Genomic DNA, 23,953 nt, shown 5'->3' with positions numbered 1-23,953 from the left:
TAAAAAAAAACTAGCTACATGTTTGTTTTTAATGTTGCCTTTTCTCCTTCTCTCAAACTCCAAATCACCCAGAGCGATGATTGGCGTTCCAGAAGATTATGATTCCGAACCTCGTTGCTTTCTCTCCTCTAATTCACAGTTGTTATTCTCAGGATTCTTATTTTCTCCATGCTTTGCTTCCCAACTACTCAATTTGCCTCCTTTGCGAGCTTCGTTAGATTCCTTCTTGTTAGGGTTAGGGTTCCTTGGCTTGCTTTCTCCCTCTGAAGCCCCTGGCGATCTTATGAGGTTTTTGTTGTAGATTCGTGGTCTTTCGAGCTGATCGGCTGTTCAACATGGATTTCACCGAATTAGAAGCGATTGAAGGCCTTCGCTGGACTTGGAGTGCTTGGCCGGGTTCCAAATCCGATGCTGAGGCTCTGGCGATCCCTTTAAGCATCATGTGTACTCCATTGATGCAATTCAACGAGCTTCCCTTGCTTCCTTATGATCCTCTCATTTGTAATCGGTGCTCTGCCGTTTTGAACCCTTATGCTCGTGTCGATTACCAGTCAAGGCTGTGGATTTGCCCCTTTTGTTATCAAAAGAATACCTTTCCTCGTTCATATGCTGGAATTGGGGAAAATAATCTTCCTGCTGAGCTTTTTCCGACTTACAGTACGGTTGAATACCTTCATGGTAGGAAGAACCCATGTTCCACTTCAACTCCGAGTTCAAGTGCCAATTGGATACGGAACGGGTTGTCATCATCATCGCTGTCATCATCTTCATCGTTGGTTTCTTCTTTTTCTTCGTCTTCATTGTCTGCTGTTGATTCACGGGTAGCTGGACCTTCTTTTGTGTTTGTCGTTGACATTTGCACACCGGAAGAGGAGCTTCGGGCGCTAAAGAATGAGTTGTTGCTCGTTGTGGACCAACTGCCCGAGAATGCGTTGGTTGGGCTGGTCACTTTCGACTCCATGGTTTGTGTACACGACCTTGCGTTTGCTGACTGTTTGAGGGCTGTGGTGTTTCATGGGGAGCGGCAGCTCTCTGCTGATCGGGTACGTTACCCTTTGGCCTCCAATTGTTAGCCAAAACCACAGTAATTTTCTCTTGAACCCCGCCAATTCATTTCTCTCCTAGAATACGAAAGATTTTTAAAATGACATTGCAGTTCATCTAAACTTGAAATTGTGGGGGAACTTAATTATCGTGAGAGTACAAAAAATTTAATTTTTTATTGCCGGTTTTAAATTTTTGCCTGAATTATTGATTATGAGCGATGAAATTCAGTAAGTTTGATCAAGAATCTTTAGAACCTTGTAGTGTCTCTTTTCGGCTACGTGTCTTGAGATTCTGTGGAAGATATTGAGTAAAGGAAGTTCTGGTTCAGGTCTTGTGTCTCAGGTGAATATTAGTTTTTCTCTTGGTGGATTCATGTTCAAACTACATGGTGCTTAGTTGTCTGATGAATTGTCTTCCAAGACTAGTTGCTTGCCCCTCTGCCTCTACCTAGGCTTTGGAGTAACTTGGTGATGTTAAGAGCATCTATATCAGTAATAACCCTGTTGATAACCATATGGCTGCGTCTCACAGTTTCACTGAAAAGGAAAATGTTTTGGATCTTGGTAGATGTACATCTTTTTAGACCCCACTACAGATGACTGTGTTTTAGTGGGATTGGTGGTTTATCAAATTTGTCTCAAATTCTTCATTTCTTGTGTTTAATTGGCTCTATTTCAGTTGATAATTAAATCAATAGATGCTTATTTCTCCAGCCTCTCTTTTTAGATGCTTCAGGCGCTCCCTAAATCTGCAATAGTGAGGCAGTGACGGGTATATTTGAACTGTTCGAATAATTGTCAAAGAATCTGAGAATAATTCTGATGATCATTTCAGTTGATGTTAGAAGCTATACCTTGTTCCTTCTACTTGAGGCACAGACTGCATTCTGAAATCAAGAGAAGTCCAGGAAGAGACTTTTCTGTTTCTTGCAAGCAAAAATGTTTTAAGGTCATTAGCCCACTGCATGATGAATGTACTATAAATCTCCTATTATGGGGAAGTTTATAATGCTTTGCATTGTACGCTACCTAATTTAGTTTCCATCAATTTACACTGAGACGTATCCAATAGAATAGGAGCATTTGTTTTCAAATTGCTTGTCCCTATTGGGGCTGTTCAGATGCTCTTGTGTTGGGAGTTAGTTTTTTTGGGGATGAATGAATAATTGATTAGAAACAGAAAATGTAGGCCACACAAGGGAAAAAGTGTTTTTTTTTCCTTTCCTTTTTTCGGGGGAGGGGTGGGTGAGGGGATGGTAGGGGTCAACAGGGAATCAAAAGAGATACATCTAAACCCGAGGTAAGAACAAACGTGTCTGTTCCTTGGGGTCTCAGTGAGTGGCTTATGAGTCATAAGGTAGAATTTAGAGTTGACATCCTTATAGATGGCTTTCCAAATTAAGTCTATGGTGTGAGATTTAGTGGTCAAGCTGTGAAGTCTGTCCTCCATCTATAAGTAAGGGATGGCTCCAAAAATAAGCCTACCAAATTTGTCACCATCATCCCTTCTGGCTCTTCCACTTCCTTTTGGCTTGACCCGTGGCATTCGATGGGCATCCTTTACACACATTTTGGCCCCCGCACTGTCTATGACACCTGTATCCCCAAAGACACCCCCTTGACAACTTTCATCACTAATGGTAGTTGGAACCCTCCTCCACTCCCTATTCTCACTCATGTTTGGGATTCTCTCCCCCTCTCTTGATCCACTTGTGACCTCACTGTATGGCTCCCATCCCCCACCAAAACCTTCTCCACCCTTTCAACCTAAAACATCCTCTACACCCACAACCCTAAATCCCGCTGGACCCCCTTGGTTTGGTTCAAAGGCTTCATCCCTCGCCATTCCCTTACCCTTTGGAGGGCCCTCAACCATGCTCTCCCCACCCAATCCTTCCTTATTAGCCGCCATATCCTAGTTAACCCCTTGCACCCTTTGTTGGAACGGCCGGGAGAACCTTGAGCATCTTTTCTTTTGCTGCCCTTTCTCTAGATCTATTTGGGGAAAAGCCTTGGCTTCCATTTGGCCCCGTTTGAGAACTATCTTTTGGTTTTGCTCGTGATTGGTCTTGGATTGCGAGAAACTTTTCAGGCTCTTCCATTTGCGATCGGATCAATAAGCTAGTTTTCTATGCCTCTATTCATCACCTTTGGTGGGAGCGCAATCTTAGGAGATGGACTTCCAAATCCCACTCTTCAGACATGATTTGGAATGCCATCTATTTTGATGTATCTTCTAGGCTGTTAGCTACTCCCCACTCTCTTGTTGATGATACCCTAAGGAACAAATTTATTGTTGTCTCCTAGGGTCTTAGCTCTTTTTTTCGATCTTCTGCTTAAAGACCTTGTTCCTTTGTTCCCTTTGTTTAATATAAATATTTATTTATCCAAAAAAAAGTTTGTCACCAATTGAGTTACCACTGAAGGAGGAGCCAATGGTATTTGCGGTCAAAGGGGAGAGGCTGTCCACTGCAGTACTAGATGGATGCAAGGGCTAGAATCCAAGGGGAGTTGAAGAAGGGGTAGGAGAATATATGGTGGTGGGGGTTTCCCTCCTTACGGTTGCAAAGGTTTTAGAGGGTGTTAACTTGGATATGGCAATAAGAAAGGAAGGGAGTGGGAAGGAAATTGGAGACCTCTCCAGGAAATGAGAGAATGATTTTTTTTTTTGGGGGGGGGGGGGGGTTGTGCCCTTTGTACCAGATGAGATTAGCCCAGAGTACCTTTGGGGAGGGTACAAACAACGTGCTAGGTGGCGGAGGAGGAGAAGGAACCATTCTTAGAAGGGAGTTGAAGGGGATAGTTCTGTTTGGGGTGGTTAAGGTCGGGTTGAGGATGGGGGAAGGGATGCCCAGATTGGAGTAAGGTTGGGGTGATGAAATAATGGTGTGGGACCAAGAGCCATGAAGGATGAGGAGAGGGAGCATCTTATGGGATTCCCAAGAAGTTGACTATTGTGGGGCCGACAAACATGTTTTAAGATCTTGTTGTTGAGAGCAATTCTCGCCCTTGAGAAAAAGCGAGATCTTGCATTTTTTGATGGGTCAACTCAAGGGCCCATCTCGGGGCGGTTTTAAGGCTCAGGTTGGGCTCAAACTTGGTATTTAGCTTATTTTAGGCCTTTTGAACACACTAATGGCCATAGATTTTTGAGAAAACAGCCTTAAATATGAAGTCTAACTGAACTTTAAGTTTGAAACTGAAATGCTGCAGGAATGAACATGCAAGGTGATAAAACATAAAATATACAACCTTTAAGATATATAAATGAAAAGCAAGTGATGAGATACATCAAATTACTTAAATACCAACAGAATTCCATCCCATATGAGTACAATAGAGTATTTCATTCTTGACTCTTGAGAATACAATAATACAACCATTATAAGTTCAATGTAAGTTCATAACAAAAAACAATGAGATCAAAATAAATCAAGCTCTAGCTCCACCACCAGCTCCAACATAAGGTGCACCAACTCCACCAGCACCACGACCATGAACACGTCCTTTATTGGTGGCTCTATTTCACTCACCTAACTCGATGAGGTGGTCTATAATATCATCACTCAAATAATTAGGGACAGTGGAGCATCTGGGTGTATCACAACAACCACCAGCTTTAAGTGTTGCTTGGACCGCCGCTTCTGTTGAGGATTTTGTTGCAATAGTTATAGCTGATCCTTAGTTCTCGTGGATCTATAGGGACCTCGTGTTGCCAAACAATATCATTCTCCTTTATGGATTGATTATCAACTTATAAATAGAAATAAAAACCATCACCACCTATTTTCACCGCTCCCATAAAGGTTGCCTGAATTTCAACTCCACTCCCTGTCTCCTTTCTAGGAATGGATCCTAGATCTTTGATCTCCTCAATATCAGGTCAGAAATTTTCTCTTTCTTTTCCAACCTTCTTTCTCCACCCTCTCTCCTCAACAAATTTGTCCCTCCTTCTGTCTTAGCTTCTCTCCATTCCATCCCTACTCATGAGGAAATTCTTTCCGCTATCCACTCTCACAAAGCCAACCAGGTCCTGATGGCTTTAGCATGGGATTCTTCCTGGCTACGTGGGACTTCATTAAGGATGATCTTGTTCATGTCATTCGTAGTTTTTTCCTCAATCCGTCCCAACTTTCTTCCATCAACCAAATTCTCCTTTGCCTCATCCCCAAAAAGCCTGGGGCCTTGTCTCTTTCTGACTTTTGCCCTATTTGCCTTTGCAATGTCATTTACAAATTCATCTCCAAAATCCTTGCCAATTGAATCAAGAAGGTCATTCCCTTGCTTGTGGGTTCTAACCAATCTCCCTTCATTTCGGGCCGTAGCTTCTCGGACAATATCCTCCTTTGTGTGGAATTTATTCGAGGCTTTGATAGGTCTTCCCACTCCCTGGCCACCCTCTTGAAAGTGGACCTTCAAAAAGCCTTTGATTCTATTTGTTGGGACTTTATTAGTAAGGTTCTCTTGGCCATGGGCTTCCCCTTGCCTTTGTCCATTGGATAGAGATTTGTATCTCCACCCCCTACTTCTCCATCATCACCAATGGCTCTCCCGCTGGGTATTTCCCCTCTCGGGTGGGAATCCGTCAAAGCTGCCCCCTCTCCCCTTACTTGTTCACTTTGGCTCTCGAGGTCCTCTCCCGTATTCTCCAATCCAAAACGGATCAACACCTAATCTCTCCTATCCCTAAGTGTAGATCCTTAAATCTTACCCACCTTGCTTTTGTAGATGATCCCATGATTTTCTCCAAAGCAGACCACCAATCCATCTCTTCCATCCTCTCCTCTCTCTCCTCCTTTGAAGCCCTCTTCGGTCTTCGTGTTAATCTTAACAAATCTACTCTCTTTCTCTTCGGAGTCTTGGACCCCATCCGCTCCTCCCTCTTACAGCTCTTTGGCTTTAATCTTGGTTCCTTTCCTGTGACCTATCTTGGCTTGCTTCTTATCTCCGATAGGCTCACCCACCACCACTTCTCCCCTATGCTCGATCATATTAGGAAAAATCTCCAACTTTGGAAGGGAAAGCTCTTATCCTTTGCTAGTAGAGTGGTGCTCATCCAATCTGTCCTCCAATCTTCATATCTTTATTGGAGCGGCATTTTTCTATTCCCAAATCCATCATCCGGTCCATGGAATTTCTCTTTTGTGCTTTCCTCTAGAAATGCCAAGAATCCTCCCGTTTCCTCCATTCTATCTCTTGGGCCCAACTTGCCGTCCCAAATTTGAGGGTGGCCTGGGAATACGTCGTATCCTTGACGTTAACATGGTTGTCTCCTTAAGCTCATTTGGAAGATTGTTTCTAAGCATGACTTTATTTAGGTTTCCTGGGTCTATTCTTACATCCCCAAGCAGGATTCTTTTTGGACGGTTGCGTGCCCTTTAAATCCATCCTGGATTTGGAGGAAGATCTTGCTCCTTTGCCCTAGAGCTCTCTTTGCAATCTCTATCCAAATTTCTCATGGATCCTCCACTCTTTTCTGGCTAGGCCCCTGGCATCTATTGGGTGTTCTCTACACCCTTCTTGGTCCCCGTACGGTTTATGAATCTTACATCCCCAAGTTTGCCACCCTTGATACCTTCATCATTAATGGGTCTTGGTACCCTCTTCCCCACCCCAATCTCACACAAGTCTAGAATGCACTCACCCCTATCCTTAACTTATCCTGAGATACCACCATTTGGAACCCTTCTCCATCCAAATCCTTTACCCTTCATCATTAATGGGTCTTGGTCCCCTCCCCCCCCCCCCCTCCACCTATCCTACCCCCCCCCTTCCCCCCCCCCCCCCCCCCCTCCCCTTCCCTCCCCTTTTTTTTGGCCCTTCCCCCCCCCCCCCCACCCCAATCTCACACAAGTCTAGAATGCACTCCCCCCTATCCTTAACTTATCTTGAGATACCACCATTTGGAACCCTTCTCCATCCAAATCCTTTACCACTTCCTCCGCTTGGAACCTCCTCGCACCCCAAACCCTCCCGTCCCCTGGTACCCCTTGGTCTGGTTCAAAGGCAACATCCCTCGTCATGCCCTCACCCTTTGGAGAGCCCTCAACCATGCCCTTCCAACCCAATCCTTCCTCATTAGCCACCACATCCCCGCTAACCCTAATTGTACCCTTTGTTGGAATGGTTCAAAGGACATTGACCACATTTTCTTCTCTTGCCCTTTTCTTGGCCCCTTTGGAGAAGTGCTCTTGCTTCCATTTGGCCTCGCTTGAGACGATCTTTTGGGTTTGTTTGTGATTGAACTTGGATCCTGAGGAATTTTGCCGGACGCTCCATTTGCGACCATCTAGGCAAGCTAAGTCTTTAGTGCCACCATCCACCACATTTGGTGGGAGCACAACCGTAGGAGATGGACTTTCAAATCTCGATCTCTAGATTTGATTTGGAAAGCCATTGATTTTGATGTGTCTTCTAGATTGCTCTCTTTTCCCCACCCCCTTGTTGTTAACAACCCCAGGAATAGGTTAATTGATAGCACCTGGGGCTCAGTTCCACTTTTATTTCTCCCTCTTGAGTGTTGCTCCCTCACGAGTGTTGTTCCCTCCCCCCCTTTGTTCCATTCGCCTTTGTTTTCCTCTTTGCTTTAATACAATTATTTATTCATCACCAAAAAAAAAAAAAAAAAAAAAAAAAAAAACCCATCATATTCAATTTCAATTAATAGTTAAGTGAAACAATTAAATTACTTGTAAAAGTTTAAAGTTTCAATTTTCAACCTGGTGAGTATCACTCAATATTCCACTACATCTCATTCTGAACAGTGGCCACGTATGACTTCCAAGTCAAGGAATTATTGTAGTATGTGTCATATGCGTGTATTATGGCCTCAATATGTGTCAAAGTCAAAATGCTGGTGGAACAAAACTCTGGGATAATCTTCAATAGTTGGAGGCTGCTAGCCAAAGTCCTACCTGGTGGTACTCTTGCTAAACGTATGGGTTTGGGTTCCTGAACTAGTCAGTCAACAACCCACCTTTACTCCCGTATGAATACTCTTCAGGGTTAGGGTCTAAAGGAACAAAATGCCCTCTATGTGAAGAGTTGCCTCTATAATCTGAACTGGTGGTGTAATCCCCATACGTATGCCCTGAGGACAGCCAACTTTGATGTTGAGTACGAGTATCGTTTATGCTCGTACTCCCCATGCTCTCTATTAGATCCTGTATGCTCATGTCACTTATGTGCGCGTGTCTGGTCTTCCTATTATAAATCTGGAATGGGACATGGGCACTGTGCTTAACATCCTGTGTGGCATGGGTAAACTGGGATCCTCTAGTGAATCTCATCTGCTTTGGTGGTGGTGACCCCCTTGACTTCCACATGTACTCCTAGCACCTACACCACCAACACCATTACCACCCATGCCACTAACACTGCCTCCTTGACTTGGAGGCTAACTAGGAGGTAGAGTATCATCACTGTCATCATCTAAGCTCCCACTCATGATCACCTGCTATATCAGGTTGACCAGGTGGCTTTATAAATGGTACAACTGGTCTCGTGGTTGCAACTGTATGCACCACACCCTCGTCAGAAGACATTTGGGCATCCATATTAGTTGAGTCCATGGTAGCAACAATAGTAGGATCCGGCTGTGCTTTGGCTAATCTAGGATTGGTCCACCCCGATCCCTAACCCATTGGTGTATCACATCCTCATCCTCATCCTCTATGGGTGGCTCGTGGAATACATTTGAAAACTTGATTGGGTCTTGAGCGTCGTCGTTCATATCATCACGTATGTGCCGTACTCTTAACCTTATGTTATAATGCACATACACCATATGCTCGAGTCTCTTACTGCCCAAACTGTTGCGTATCTTACCTACGCCACCAACACCACCACTGCTTCCTCTTGCATCGCATTCATGTACTAGACCTCAAGCCCCATATTATGCTTGTACTGGTACTTAGAGTTGAGGTACTAAGCTTGTTTTGAGGAAATTAAAAACTTGGTTGATGACTTGTTTATAAAAATGCAATCAACAATGTATAAATTATACAACATAAAGTGACTCACCAGCCAAGTGCAAAGGATGCATCAAGTGCTTTTCTCATCTCTCATCAATGATCCTTAGGTAGGCCTTGGAGGATCTAGGGGTAGCAGCTTTGACCAATTCCTTCATCTACAACGTATTTGTGGGCAATGTGGGCTTCTTCTCGGTGTCCACCATCCTCAAAACAAATACAATAGGCTCCAGTATGCCCATTGTCCTGTTAAGCTCCCTCCATAAGTTATCATCAGCAAAGGTTTGTTGGGCTTCTCTTCCTTTAAGTGTGTTAGATCCAGGCCAACCAAACGACTTGCACCTAAGACCCACCACTTTCTTATGGAAGCTTTTTAATGCCACATAGTTGGTGGCAAATCTAGTCAAACAAGGCCTCATTGGATTGCCACCACACTTTTGGCTCATCATTTTCAAGACATACCCATGGTTATATATAAAATATTGACGTCTTGCCTTCGCAACCACACCGCCGATCGATTTCTTCTTCCCCACATCCTTCAACATAAGATCAATGGAGTGTGCTGCACGTGGTGTCCAGAAGAGGTGAATCCTGTTGCTTGTCTTGTTCATTAGCATTTCCCTGACCTTCTTGAAGTTAGCACCGTTATCTGTGACAACTTGGATAACGTTGCTTGCCTTTACCTCAAGGAGCACCTGCCTCCGAAGCTTGTATAGGTAGGTAGCATCCTTCACTTTGTCAGATGCATCCACAATCTTGAGAAACACTATCCTGTCATAACAGTTCACCATTAAATTAATGATGGACTTCCATCCATCAACCATCACTGTGACACCGTATGTCTCTCATTGCGGCCTCAGTGCATCAATGTAGTCTTCCACCTCCTTTGCCTTAGGCAAGTAGTTGTGCATCAGTTTGCATGGGGTTGGGCCTCTCACCCCTACGCCTGCCCTTGCTACTGCATCAATAATTCCTTGGTAGTATGGAGTGTAGGCTACTTTACCTGTAATGTTGTTGTAGTACATGAACTTGCTGATTGCCTCCCTAGCCTGATATTCCCTATTGTCTCCACCAAACATGTGAGGGATGGTTTGTTGGTAAGTGTCTTGCTGCGTAAAGGTGGTGAGGTCTTGCTCAAGTGTAGTATCCACCCTACTGTAAGCATGCTCCTCCCTGTGTCTGGTCTTCCTCCTTGGCTCCTCCTCTCACCTCCCTGCTGAAAATGAGAGGGAGCTGCTGACCTTGACCTAGATCCACCTACTCCTCTACCCTGCTCATATTGCCTCACAATATCAAAATGGAAGGACTGCTTGCTAGCTTCAAATCCAGCCTTCACCTGTCTACACTCGGCGGCTGACTCGACACCCATGCTCCTTGCAACCTCATCGTCATCCACAAAAGGCCTCTGTAAGACTGCCTCCTCAAACTCCCTCTGTTGTATTACCCTCTCTACCATTTTCTGTTCGCCTCCTTTTAGATTTGCTGTACTTCATATGGCACCTTAGCACACTTGGCAACATCTTTGTATCCTCCCGCCAAGTGTTACTTCAATTTGGTTGCACCACTAGAATTCAACCCCTGTAGACAATACTTGCATTTTGAGTTCTTTTTATTGGTGGTCAGTGCCTCATCATGTTGCCATTAAATGTCTCGTGCCCCCATTGCCTGTGCCACTCCCACTACTAGCCATTTAAACTGATACACATAGCACAACATAAATACACATTCCCACATATCAGTAGAATAATCTATTGATAATTTAAAACAAAAATAATTCATAAACAAAAAAACACACTTTGTTTTAAGAACAATATATAGCATGCTTATACAAACATGGTTATTTTTTTTTTAAAATAAACAACATAACAGAAGCATAATCTTAAAAGAAGAAAAGAAAAAAGAAGAAGATAAGTTTTCATAATTTTTTTTGTTAATTATTTTAGTTAATATATTCAATCTGAAAATTAAAAGAAAATAGAAACAAGAATGGAAAAAGATTTGACTCCAGGAGGTTGTAGACCTTCCAATGGAGTCTAACATAAATTAGAATGAGTTTTATAACCTAAGTATTTTTCAACATTTTTTAGTTTTAATTTCTTAGAATTGTATTTTTAAATCCGAAAATTCAAAAAATGAATTAATAATAGAAAATTAAAATTTTTTTCCCATGAAAGGTAGATTAGAGCAAGATGTCGAACATATATTTAATCTACACTCTTAAGACCTACTCTAGAACATAATATTTGAAAAAAATCAAATTTTGGGGGAAAATGTCACCTTGGTTGAAGATATCCTTGAAATGAGCTTGTTTGATTTTCTTTTCTTGTTGTAGACGTGCTAAAACTTGTTGCTAGTCAAGATCCGGCGTCAATCCGACAAAAAAGGGGGAAAAATGGAGGTTTGGAAGGTCTTGGTGAGTTGGGCAAAAGAGACAGTAAGAGAGGGCGAGAGGGGAGACTTAAAGAAGCTGGGTGGACCAAGATCTCGGTCAAGTTATGGTATTCTGACATCTCTTCTTGAGACCTCACAAAAGCTAGATCTTGCGAGATCTTGTACCCTGTCGACAAGATTGTGGAGTATGCCCATTGGGTGCCAAGGTTCGAGCCAGAAGGTGGTCTTGGTTCCGTTGAGAATCTTAGAGAAGGAGGTGGAGAGAGCAAGGGGCCGAAGTTCAAGGAGTTTGCGCTAGACCTAGGAGGGGTTGGGTGGTTGAGGAACCATTTAGAAGGAATCCAATTTGAGTAGATAAGAGTAAACATGTTGGACCTAAATGGAGCTTTGATGGGGATCTTCCAAATGAGTTTTAGTAGGCCACCAATGTTTTAATGCTTGATCCTCCAAATTTCTAGCCCACCTTTTGCCTTAGGGCCGACAAATGGAGGCCCAACTAATGGGATGGAGGTATTTGGGGAATTCTTGGCCCTTTTAAAGGAAGCCATAAAAGAGGAATTCCATGACAACAGTTGTGGCCTTAGGGAGCAGACACCCCTCACCAATAGACGTAGGAAGTCTCGAGGACGGATTAGATGGGGTCAATCTTCCTTCTATCTATTATGCTATTTTTTAATACTATTTTTAGCAAATTGCATAGATCCCCTGAGTTTGCGAGCTATTACGTTTACACACCCGTGTTTCAAGTTATATATCAAACACACCCTACTTTTAGAATAATGGGTTAAGTGATAACATCTATTGTATTTTGAAAATTCCCAAATTGCCCTTCTTTCCCTGCAAACCTTTTTCAATCATAATTCGTTTTCCTTTTAAATTACAAAATTATCCTTAGTTAGATGCAAGATTACACAAATACCTTTGAGCTTAAACATCTAGAAGAATGGAAAAGTTGTTCATTCATCGTCTTCCCTCCTTTTATCTTTCATCACCTTTTTGTTCACTCAAAATCAACGATGGCAAATGCAATATAGATAGCCTTGGACCATTTAATGGTGGAAACCTTGATGGAATGCTTTGATTAAACCCTTTGTCCCCATTTTGGTAGATATGCTATGGATTTGAGATCCTTGGAGTGATTTCTCAAACATATTGCCGATCAAAGGATCCATTGCAATTTTCCTTTTTTTAATCTACATTATTGTTGCAATGCAGATAATATTTGTAAGGGTAGAATTGTCTCTAGGATATTTTTTTTGTAATAATCTGACATTAGGAGATTTTTTTCCCACCTATATTATTATTATAAACAAAGGCTGACTATGTCACTTTAGCACAAGAGAAGTTCTTAGACCATTCAACATGGTATCGGAGCCACAAATCTGAGCCACATATCTACAAAATTTTTGAGAAACCTTAGCGGCTAGAGCTACCACAACAACTTCTCTCTCTCTCTCTCCCTTCTTGTCCTAGCCCCATCACTAGCCACCTTCACATGGTCCTAGGACCAACCCAACCACCATAGCGAGGCCCCTACGACTATTGCCACCACATTATGAGGCCCATGGGACCTACGATCTCTGCTGATAGCCACCTTACCACCTCTTCTGAGGCTCCTAGGGCATCACCCTACTTCGGTGATTCTCCTAGGGCCCTCACCACCTTGTTGCCTCCTTTCTAAACCTTACCACCACCTCTTTTAGCCTCTTTTTTGTGTTCCCCTCCCTCCTATAACTCCTTCCTATTGGTGGTGAGCACTTTTTCTCCTATCAAGGGTTTGTTTGCCATTTATGGTGTGATTTTTGATTTTTGATTGATTATTTATTTGACTCTGTGTGATGACCTTTGATTTTGTCATCTTTGCCACTTCTAGATCTTCTGGAATGAAGGATAGTTCAGTTTCTTGTGAATGTGATTTCTTCTCATTCCAGATGACCCATCTTAAACTCAACGGGACTAATTACCTTCGATGGTCTATAGCTCTTATAATAGGTGCTTGTGGTCTTATAGGCCATCTTCACGCTACCTTTGTGAGACCCTCCAAGCCAGGTCTGGCATAAGACAAGTGGGGAAATAGATAAATGCTTAGTTATGGGTTTTTTTTTACTCAATTTTATTTAACCTAGTATTGCCGAATGGTGTCTTCTCGTTCTTGATGCTACCATTGTATGGAAAGTTGCCAAAGACACCTACTCTAAGGTTGGGAATGATGCTCAGTGCTTTGAGATCCAATGAAAAATCAATCAATTACAATAGAAGGCGCTTACTTTTGACTAATACCACAATACTCTATATGGGTGTTATCGATAACTGGACTTCTATGGTCGCTCTAACTTGTGCTGCTGATGCTAGTGTTTATCAGAAGTGGGAGGATGAGCTCCCTATTTATGATTTTTGGCTGGTCCCAACTTTGAGTATGATCAGATACGGGTTCACATCCTCTCATGGGAACATTTTCCATCTTTGGAGTAAGCCGATGCCATGGTAGATATAGAGGATAGCTGCAAGATTGCAATGGCTCACACCTAGATGCTAGATAGATTTGCCTTAGTTGCTGGTACAGGTAGTGCCCTCAAACATGTACTAATGATTCTTCTCGTGCTTCGGTAAGTGTGAATACTGTGGCCGTGAATGTTATACAAAGGCAAATGCTGGAAGTTACATGGTCGACCAGCTACTTCCCGTGGAGGAGGACGAAATTCTAACCAAAGAGAAAATTCTTAGGCCCCTACTCATCAAGCCAATCTGGACGACGCTAATATTCCAATGCCTCTTTCCTTAGATGAGCTCCAACATCTCTATCAATTGATGACCAGACTCGAAGCATTCTCTCCCACACCAACTTCTAGTGCCAATGTTGCCTCTGCTATGGTTAACTCTTTTGAGCCTCATCCTTCTTCAGGTACCTTCGGCTGTTGCATTGTGTCCTTAAGTAGTTCCTTATGGATAATTGACTTTGAGGCTACACATCACATGACTTGTTCTTCCACTTTGTTTCACTCTTATTCTTTTGTTCCCCCCTTAAACTAAATGTCCTTATTGCCAATGGGTCTCTTTCCCTTGTCTCTGGAAAGAGATCCATTATATCTTCAATTTTCCATGTTTCCCAATTTTTCTATTGGTCTCCTATCCATTAGTAGTATCACTCGAGACTTGAATTGCAAAATAACCTTTAGCCCTTCTTATTGTGTATTTTAGGACTTGGAAATAGGGCGTACGATTGACAGTGGTAAACGACAAGGGGGGCTTTACATGCTAGACAACTCTCCATTAGTGTTGACTATGGTCTTCAGTTCCAATTCTCTTGTTTTATTTACTTTACTCTAGTGGCATCGTCATTTAGGCCACATTCCCCTAACTTCTATAGTTAATTTTTTTTCTAGATTTGGTTAAGCATTGTAATTTGAATGATTCTCATTGTGAAGTTTGTGTTTTAGTAAAGCAAAATATACACATTTACTCTATTTTTGATAATCGCAGTAATATTCCATTATTATCCATTCAGATGTTGGGGGTTCCTTCTCGTATTGTTTTTACCTCTGGTTATTGTTGGTTTGTTAATTTCATTGATTATTGCACTAAAACCATGTCGGTGTATTTGCTTCACCAAAAAAGTGACATTTTTCTCTTGTTTTCAAATATTTCATAAAATGGTTATTACTCAGTTTGGGGCCTCTGTAAAAATCCTTCGTACTAATAATGAGATTGAATGTATGGATGGGGAGTTTTTGTCCTATATGGCTAATAATGCATTGTTCACCAAATCAGTTGTGTTGACATGTCGCCTCAAAATGGAGTGGCCAAACACGAAAATAGGCATCTCCTTGAGGTTGCTAGATCCTGTATGTTCACCATGCATGCCCCACCTCATTTTGAGGAGATGCCATTCTTACCGCAGGTTGTCTCATTAATAGAATGCCAGCCCAGGTTTTATAGCACTGAAAGTCCAATTAGGTAATTGTTCCCCCTAAGGTATTTGGGTATATTGCTTTTGCTAGAAACCATCATGTTCATGGTAAGTTTGATCCACGTGGGCTATGGTGCATTTTCTTTGGTTACTCTGCTACTTAAAAGGGTTACAATTGTTACCATCCTCCTCCTCGCTGGATGCTTGTTTCCATGGATGTTGCTTTCCAGGAAAACATTCCTGTTTTCCCCCTACACCTCTTTAGGGGGAAGTGTTAGTGAGAAGGTTCCGGTTCTTATCCCTCTGATGGACATTCCCTCTAATATTCCTGCTGATGATGCTCACTTGGAAGATGAGTTATCAGACAGGAAAAATTGTAGATGGACCAGAATAGTGGTGTGCAGCGGAAGTTGCAACCTACGTTGCAGTCACCTCTGAGAACTTATCAAAGAAAATCAGCCAAGGAAGGTCCCTCTACTATACTTACCTGATTGGAAGCTCCATCTCCTAGTCCTGAAGAGACTTTTTTGGTAAGTCAATTCTTGACAATGCTTCTGACCCTCCATTAGACTTGCCAATTGTATTATGAAAGCAGCCACGAGCATTCACCAAGCACCCAATTTCTAATTTTGTTTCATATCAGTCACCATCCCTAGATTTTTAGAACTTTGTTTCTTCCTACGCTTCTGCTTCTATTCCTAACATATGGTAGGGAACACTAACTCACTTAAACTGAAAGGAAGTGATGGATGAAGAAATGAGAGCCATGGGAAAAAGCAAAACGTGGGATTTGGTGACCTTAGCTATGGGGAAGAGGACTGTTGGATACAAATGGGTCTTTGTCATTAAGTATAGAGCAGATGGAATAAAGCTAGATTGGTGGCAAAGGGTTCACTCAAACGTGTGGGATTGACTATCAAGAGACCTTTGCTTCAGTTGCAAAGATGAACATAATACGGGTTATACTCTCATGTGTGGTAAATCAACGGTGGAGTCTTTAACAGCTTGATGTAAAAAAAAATGCTTTTCTTCATGGGGAAATTCAAGAAGAGGTACATATGGATGTGCCACTAAGATTACATTTATGCTGAAACCCATGGAAAAGTGTCTAAATTGAAGAGAGCTTTTTATGGGGTTGAAGAAATCCCCAAGGGCCTAGTTTGGGAGGTTCCATAGAACCATGGAGTCTATCGGTTATAAATAAAGTAATGCTGATCATACTCTGTTCATCAAGAAAAAGGACTTTCACACAGCTGTATTATTGGTAGATGTGGATGATATTGTTATCATAGGGAGTAGTGAAGAAGAAATTTCAGCCCTAAAGACTTTCTTGGGAGCTGAATTTGAAATCAAGGATATAGGAAGACTTAAAATATTTTATGGGACTTGAACTAGCATACTTTGCTCATGGTATCTCTCTTTCTCAGAGAAAGTACACCCTAGATTTGCTAATTGAGATTGGGATGCTAGGGTGCAAATCATCCAAAACTTCCATTGAGCTCACACTTGGAAGGCCAAAGAAGGAGAGATAGTGGACAAGACAACCATAAAAAATTAGTGGGAAAGCTAATTTACCTCTCTCACACTCGACCAAATATCACCTTTGCTGTTATTTTGGTGAGTTAGTACATGCATGATTCTTATTCTTCACATCTAGATGTTGTCTACCGGATCTTGAGATACTTGAAAGCTACTCCAAGAAAAGGATTTCTTGTTTCCCCTCATGGACACGTGAAAATTTAGGCATATGCAGGTTGGGTAGGATGTCCCGATGATGGAAGATCTACCTTTGGGTATTGCACATATGTGGGAGGGAACCTTGTAACTTGGAGATGTAAAAACAAGCAATAGTTGCTAGATCCAATGTTGAAGCAGAGTTTAGAGCAATGACATAAGGGATTTGTAGGTGTTGGGGTTAAAAGGGTTACTTCAAGACCTTGGTTCAGATTCAAAGACTCCCATATAGTTATTTCCGGACACCAATTCAACAATCTACATAGCTCATAATCCAATTCAGCATGAATTCATGGAATAAATTTCGATTGAAATGGTCAAAATTTTGACCGAAATCACTGTATTTTTGGAAGTCGAAACGAAACTTTCAACATTTCGTTGAAATCATAGGTTTTGATTGAAATTTTGCAGATTTCGACCATTTTGCGGTTCTCGACTGAAAATTCGCCAGTTTCAACACTCCAACTTGTTTTTCCTCGGTTTTTGTTGATTTCTACCCCATTTTGACTTAATTTCCACAACTCCTTTGCCTTCAAACACCTCTTTTGCCTCCAAACACCCTTAAAGCCACAACAACTACAAAGGAAACTTTGGCGACAATAGAATGTGAAGCATGGGCCATACCCAACAGTTCCAAACTTTCCCATTTTTTTATTGTTGTTTTGTTCATGCATTAAATGATCTTGTATTGCCTTGAAATTAATTTATGTTTAGTTTAGGATTATGATCTATGATTGTTTGTTGTTAAAACTTATTTTTCTATTATTTGCTACTATTTTTTTTTTAATTTTATGATTTTAAAAACTATTTTTTAAATTATGTTTTTTGAAAAAATGCCTATGTATGCATGATATACGGGCTTCAACTTAATATATGTGAGACACCATCACTTGATCTAGTTGGTCATTGTATTTTGTTGACTTGTTGTATATGTAACCATTCTATCAAACAATTCATGTATGCTGATGATTCTATGCCTATAGGCAAAACAATATGTACTCATCGGGACTAGTCATTTGTTAGTATACTTGAATGATAAAATTTAAATGTTTTTTTTTTGTGGCAAAATACTAGTTTCATTGTGTTTACTATGCTTTAAATAGGTAGGATGCAAGAAATCAAATGAAATGGAGGTCATATAAGGCCCGAAACCTAGGGTTGAAATTAAAAAAAAAATTACCAGGTTTTGACCAAAATTTCGGTTGAAACTTGGAGATTTCGGTTTTTGCCTCCAAAATTTGCACCATGAGCATGATAGAACGGAGCATGTGGAAATTGATTGACACTTCATCAAGGAGAAGCTCGAACTTGGACTGGTTCATATTTCCTTTGTTTCATCTAACGAGCAGAGGGTTGATGTGCTTACAAAGAGTCTGAGCACTAAAGTTTTTGGCAATATTACTAGCAAGTTGGGCATGGTTAATATCTATGCCCAATTTGAGAGGGAGTGATATAGTTAATAATCATATGGGTAGAGAATTGTGTCTAGGATATTTTTCTGTAATAATCCCACATCGAGAGTTTCTCTTTTTTTGGATTGCCATATTATTATTATAAATAAAGACTGACTGTGTCACTCTGACACAAGACAGAAGTTCTCAGACCATCCAACAATTATCCTGATTTCTTAAACCTATTATGGATCAAATGGCTTGTTATAGTTGAATTTCAAATCCTTTAGTTTCCAGCAGAGACCTGATCTGAGCTATTATTGCTTTACAAGAAAAATTCCTAAAAAGATGTTTGGTTTAACTCTATTGTAGTCATTTGATCTGTCCAATAACTTGGAGGAATTGAAGTTTTGAGTTGCCTAACGAGTTCCACTTCTTTGAATTCCTTTCAATAGTTTCTCTGGTCCTATTGTTGTAACTCCACCCTTCCAGACTCCAGCTTCAAACCCATGCCTGGAGAGTCCATAGCTCGGTGAATCCTTTGATGGCTTTACTTATTCTTCAAGGTTGCTTCAACAAACTGGCCTAAAGCCTGCCAAACCTATAGTTGCAATTTCTGTGACTTCCATCAGTGGCATTGGTTATTATTTGCATCTTGACATCTTGTAATCCTGAATCAGACGTACATGGCTGAGAAGTCCTCAAATTCATTAGCCTTTTGATCAGGTGCTGAAGATTAATTTGTATTCTGGATTCCATATGAAGTAGGAGAAGAAGAATGAGTGAATAAGAGAAAGAATAGAAAATGGTAGCAACGGGTGTGGCGCAGAAGCTCATCATTTACCTTTTACGGTTTTTGGTTCCTCCTTTTTCTAAGATTTTTGCAGGTTTATCAAATGACCAAATGTGAGTGGGAAAAAGAAAGAAGGAATATAGGAGGGGTATGTAAGTCTTTTCGCCTTAATCTTAAACCTTCTATCTAAGGGTATAATGGTCTTTTTGTGGAGCCTGTTGGGGTGTCTGCTCAAAAAAAGGGGGAAAAAAAAAGAAGAAAAAAGAAGAGGGGAGGGTGAAAGGCAACCATGACTGATTTCAGGGTTTTTTTTTTTTTAAATTTTTTAACTCTCACTTATAGGGAGATTCAGCAAGGTTAAATATGTCTTTTTTCTATTTTAAAACTAACGGTATTAGGCAGAGGGGGACGTTTGTAATATAATAAATTTCAGGGTGTATAAATGTTGCAGTTTGCAAATTCAGCGTGTGTATATGTAATTTGCTCTATTGTTTTGGGAATTATTTTGATGTGCTCTATATAATGACCTTACTACTATGCTACTTATTAGTATTAAATTTTGTTTATTAATAGAAGTTTTGGCTGTCATCTGTCAACACCACCACCCCCCCTCCCCCCCCCCCAAAAAAAAAAAAAAAAAAAAAAAGAAAGAAGTTTATAGCCATTCATTGTGCTACTTTCACCTAAAGGTGGGTGAAAGGCCGGAGGAGGAGAACCCCCGGTCGCCCGACCTTTTTAATTTTATTGTGATGAATTATAATAGGGATAATTACTATTGCCCCCCTTTTTTTTTTTTTTTTTTTTTTTCCCTGTTTTTTTTTGTTTTCTTTTCCCCCCTTCCCTTTTGCTTGTTTTCTTTGCCCCCTACCCCTCTATTAAACTCCGTTGTTAAATGATGATATGGCATATTTTATTTATTTAAAAATCCCAAATTAACCCTATAGTCTTATATTATTTATTTACACTTTATATTAAATTACATTACTATCCTGAATATTTGGGAAAACTTAAACCTATTTAAACAATCTTCTTTCCTAGTCTAAAAAGAGGGAAAAAACGGGGTATACATTTTTTTATTTTTGTAATGTACTTTTCTATTTGGTAATAAATAAATAGTAATTCCTATTTTTTGTGTTATTTTTAATTTTGTTATTTACTTTCTAGTTTAATGTCTAGCTTAAGAGTTTCTACTTCCAATAGATTATTATTTATTTATCTAATTTGGCGTTAGCTATTTTAAGAAGTCCTACTACCAATATGGTGCCTTTTTCTTTTTAATTCAAGATGATAAAAATACACATGTAAAACTATTTCATATGATTTTTTTTTTCTAAATGAGGATAATATTTTATTTGGCATTCTTTTTGTAAAAGGGCGACATTATAACCCCATCTGGTCATGACCTTTTTAATTTTATTGTGATGAATTATAATAATAGTTTTCTCAGACCTTGTTATAAGTGGCATAATTTATCCTATTCAACACTTTCAGGTCCAGGAGTTACTAGGCATTTCTTGTTTTAAGCATGAACCATGTGGAAAGATGTCATCTACCCAGAAGCAAGGTTTTCTTCTTCCACTTTCTGAATGTGAGTTCAACCTCACCACAGTTATCGAAGAGATGCATTCTTCAGTGCAGGCACTGCCTGGCCATCGTCCTCTGAGATCCACTGGTGTGGCTATATCAGTTGCTATTGGACTACTAGAAGCATGTTTTTCCAAGACAGGTAGTCGGGTCATGGTTTTCACATCTGGACCTGCAACTGTTGGCCCTGGGATTGTAGTGGAGCATGATTTGAGCAGTTCCATCCGGACCCACCGAGATCTTATTAATGGTCGAGCTTGTTTCTTTGAACAATCCTGCAACTATTACAAGCAACTTACACACAGATTATGTGATTCATCTATTGTTCTTGATTTGTTTGCTTGTTCTCTTGATCAAGTTGGAGCAGCAGAGTTAAAAGTCCCAGTTGAGAGCTCAGGTGGCTTCATGTTGCTGGGGGAGTCATTTGAATCAGATCGATTCAGAAAATGCTTACGTCACATTTTCAGTCGTGATGCTGAAGGCCACCTAATGATGTGCTTTGATGCAACAATCTCCATTGTAACCACAAAGGAGGTCATGATAAGTGGTGCCCTTGGTCCTTGTGTTTCTCTTCAGAGGAAAAACAGTGCAGTAAGTGTGAATGAGATTGGCCAAGGGGGTACCAGTGTATGGAAACTGGGGACACTTACAAACAAGACATGCATCACATTTTTTTTTGAAGTGGGTGATGAGAAAAAGATACATACTGGGTCAGCATTCTTCATTCAGTTCATAACTCAGTATAGGGATGGGAACATGGGACTTCGTTCGCGGGTGACAACTGTAGCCAGAAGATGGGTGCTGAACCGCTCACCAGAAATTGCATCTGGGTTTGATCAAGAAACTGCTGCTTCGGTCATGACCAGACTTGCCATCCACCGAGCCGAGCATTTTTATGCAAGAGATGTTTTAAGATGGCTGGACAAGGCGCTTGTAAAATTTGCCTCGAAGTTTGGGGACTACATTCAGGAAGACCCATCTTCCTTCCGACTGGCTTCCAACTTCTCCCTGTTCCCACAGTTCGTGTACTATTTAAGGAGGTCACAATTCATTGACGTCTTCAATAGCACTCCTGATGAAACTGCTTTCTTCCGGCTGATGCTGAATCGGGAAGGGGTGACTGCATCTTTAATCATGATCCAGCCAACCCTTCTCCAGTACTCCTTTGATGGAGCCCCAATTCCAGTCCTCCTTGATGTTATCTCCATTTCTCCTGATGTAATTTTGCTGTTTGATTCGTACTTCTATGTGGTAATTCACTATGGATCTAAGATAGCACAATGGAGAAAGCTTGGTTATGACAAGGATCCAAACCATGAGAACCTCAGAAAACTGTTGGAAGCTCCAGAGATTGATGCAGCCCAACTGATAGCAGAGCGCATTCCTGTCCCCAAACTAATAAAGTGTGACCAACACAGTAGTCAGGCAAGGTTTTTACTTGCCAAGTTGAACCCCTCCGTTACTCAAAAGTCTATGCACACAGGTGGCTCAGAGATCATCTTTACAGATGATATAAGTTTACAGGTTTTTATTGATCACTTGCAAGGTTTGGCAGTACAAGGGTGAAGAAGACAGTGTGCATTTTGTATGGAGGACTATTATCTTTCCTTGAATACAAATCTTATACTACTTTGGAGAGTAAAATTGTATATGTTCGGCTCTTAGATGGTTTTATGTGGGTCTTTTATGGCAATTTTGGTGTCGGTATTGCAAATTTTCTTTTCCCTACTTGGGAAAATGGTTCCCGTTTCATCTTATTCTTGGAGCTTTAAAATCTGCACTGATTAGGTTTATTATGCCAGATTGCCAGCATCACATGATGGACTGTTTGGATTAACTGTGGATGCAATTGACTTCAGAATGGAGCCCCTCCACCAAAAAAATCTTTTTTATTCATTTTTTATTGTTCTTTGTGTTGCAAATACACTAGTGTTACTTCATTGCCGAGGATGTCCTGGTGCATGGCCTACGCATTCGTTTGGTCGCTGGCAGAGCGGCTAGAGCCTTAGGTCTTCGATGTCTCAGTGCCACCTCATCCTCAATTTCGATCTCCACAACATTCATTGGGTTGCTGAAAAGATTTTGTTCCAGTGAGGATCATTTCAACTGTAACTTTGCATGGTTGTTCCGACTGATTTGGTTGCCGGATCTGACAGCTAGTGCTCTGATAGTCTTAAATCACTGCTAATTCTGTGGAGCTCTACTTGGGTATTGCATAGTACCGTGCAGTCTACGGTCATTGAAATTTGTGGTTGACATGAAATTCCAACCACACATTACAAGAAAAGGAAAAAAAAAATCACTTACGTGAAATAAGGCAAAGGGGTGGTAGAGACGAAATGACAAATCAATCAAACGAGACTAACAAAGAAAGTTAAGCGCATCCTGCACTAGGGCAGTAGGTTGGATTGCCTACAAACAATTTCCCTACTCTCAAAAAGAGTACACTTTTGACAGTTTCTCGACCTCAATCATTCCATCTTGAGTTCTTTCCACAACGATCGACAAAGTGGCACAAAAGGGCATTGCAATTTCACATCGCGCATCCAATATTTGCTGAAGCGCGAAATGGGTGATCAAGATTTCGTCTCTACTACAAGTTTTGATCTAGACTGTAGGCTGTATGGTGCAGCACTTGAATCAATTCCAAAACATTGTGTGGGTAAGTTCTGCAGACCCAAGTCTCTCCCAACCTTTAACAAACAGGTCAAATCTCACAGGTTTATTTGCATTCTTTATGGCTGTGACTTATGTTTCAGATTCCACTTTGCAGATCTAAATCTTTAATATCTAGCATTTTGTTTAACACAAAATAAGTTGATGTCCCTTGGTTTTAGGTTTTTCCAGAGTAAGATTTCTAAACCCTATTCTGTTCTTTTCCCAATAAATGGCTCCATTCAAAGCTATGATTTGTTTAGAACAAGTGAAGTTTTGACTGTTGAATTCATTGGTTCAGATTGCAACTTAAATCTGTAAAGCATTTAAATTCCTTTAGGTTCAGCATTATGATATAGTTATAGTGCATGTGAGTTTCTAGATATTAGCTGAAGGTGGTCAATGGAGCTTGGCAGGAGATGGAATAGTTAATGGAGCTTGGTAGAGCTTTAATGGATGTTCAGTCGTTGATCACTCACTCT

General features: G+C 40.9%; 1 protein-coding gene across 1 annotated transcript; it reads left to right on the top strand.

Annotated features, from left to right (window-relative positions):
- The first annotated feature begins 20 nt into the window (after window positions 1-20).
- On the top strand, window positions 21-22,693 carry LOC149028402 (Sec23/Sec24 protein transport family protein). The gene is made up of 2 exons (XM_089136308.1): window positions 21-1,043; window positions 20,724-22,693. Exons 1-2 carry the CDS (start codon window positions 336-338, stop codon window positions 22,380-22,382), a joined length of 2,367 nt encoding a protein of 788 aa, XP_088992434.1. The 5' UTR covers window positions 21-335; the 3' UTR covers window positions 22,383-22,693.
- Window positions 22,694-23,953: the final 1,260 nt, after the last annotated feature.

This window comes from Hakea prostrata, chromosome 1 (assembly GCF_041222555.1).
Source record: "Hakea prostrata isolate BN-2017 chromosome 1, UWA_Hpros_2, whole genome shotgun sequence".
NCBI lineage: Eukaryota > Viridiplantae > Streptophyta > Magnoliopsida > Proteales > Proteaceae > Hakea > Hakea prostrata.
Note: the sequence above shows the minus strand (reverse complement) of the source record. Positions and strands in the feature narration are given on the sequence as shown.

Coding starts and splice junctions, on each gene's coding strand:
- LOC149028402 (XM_089136308.1), top strand. CDS start 336: ATGGATTTCACCGAATTAGAAGCGATTGAAGGCCTTCGCTGGACTTGG. Junction 1,044..20,723: donor GGCAGCTCTCTGCTGATCGG/GTACGTTACCCT, acceptor CAACACTTTCAG/GTCCAGGAGTTACTAGGCAT.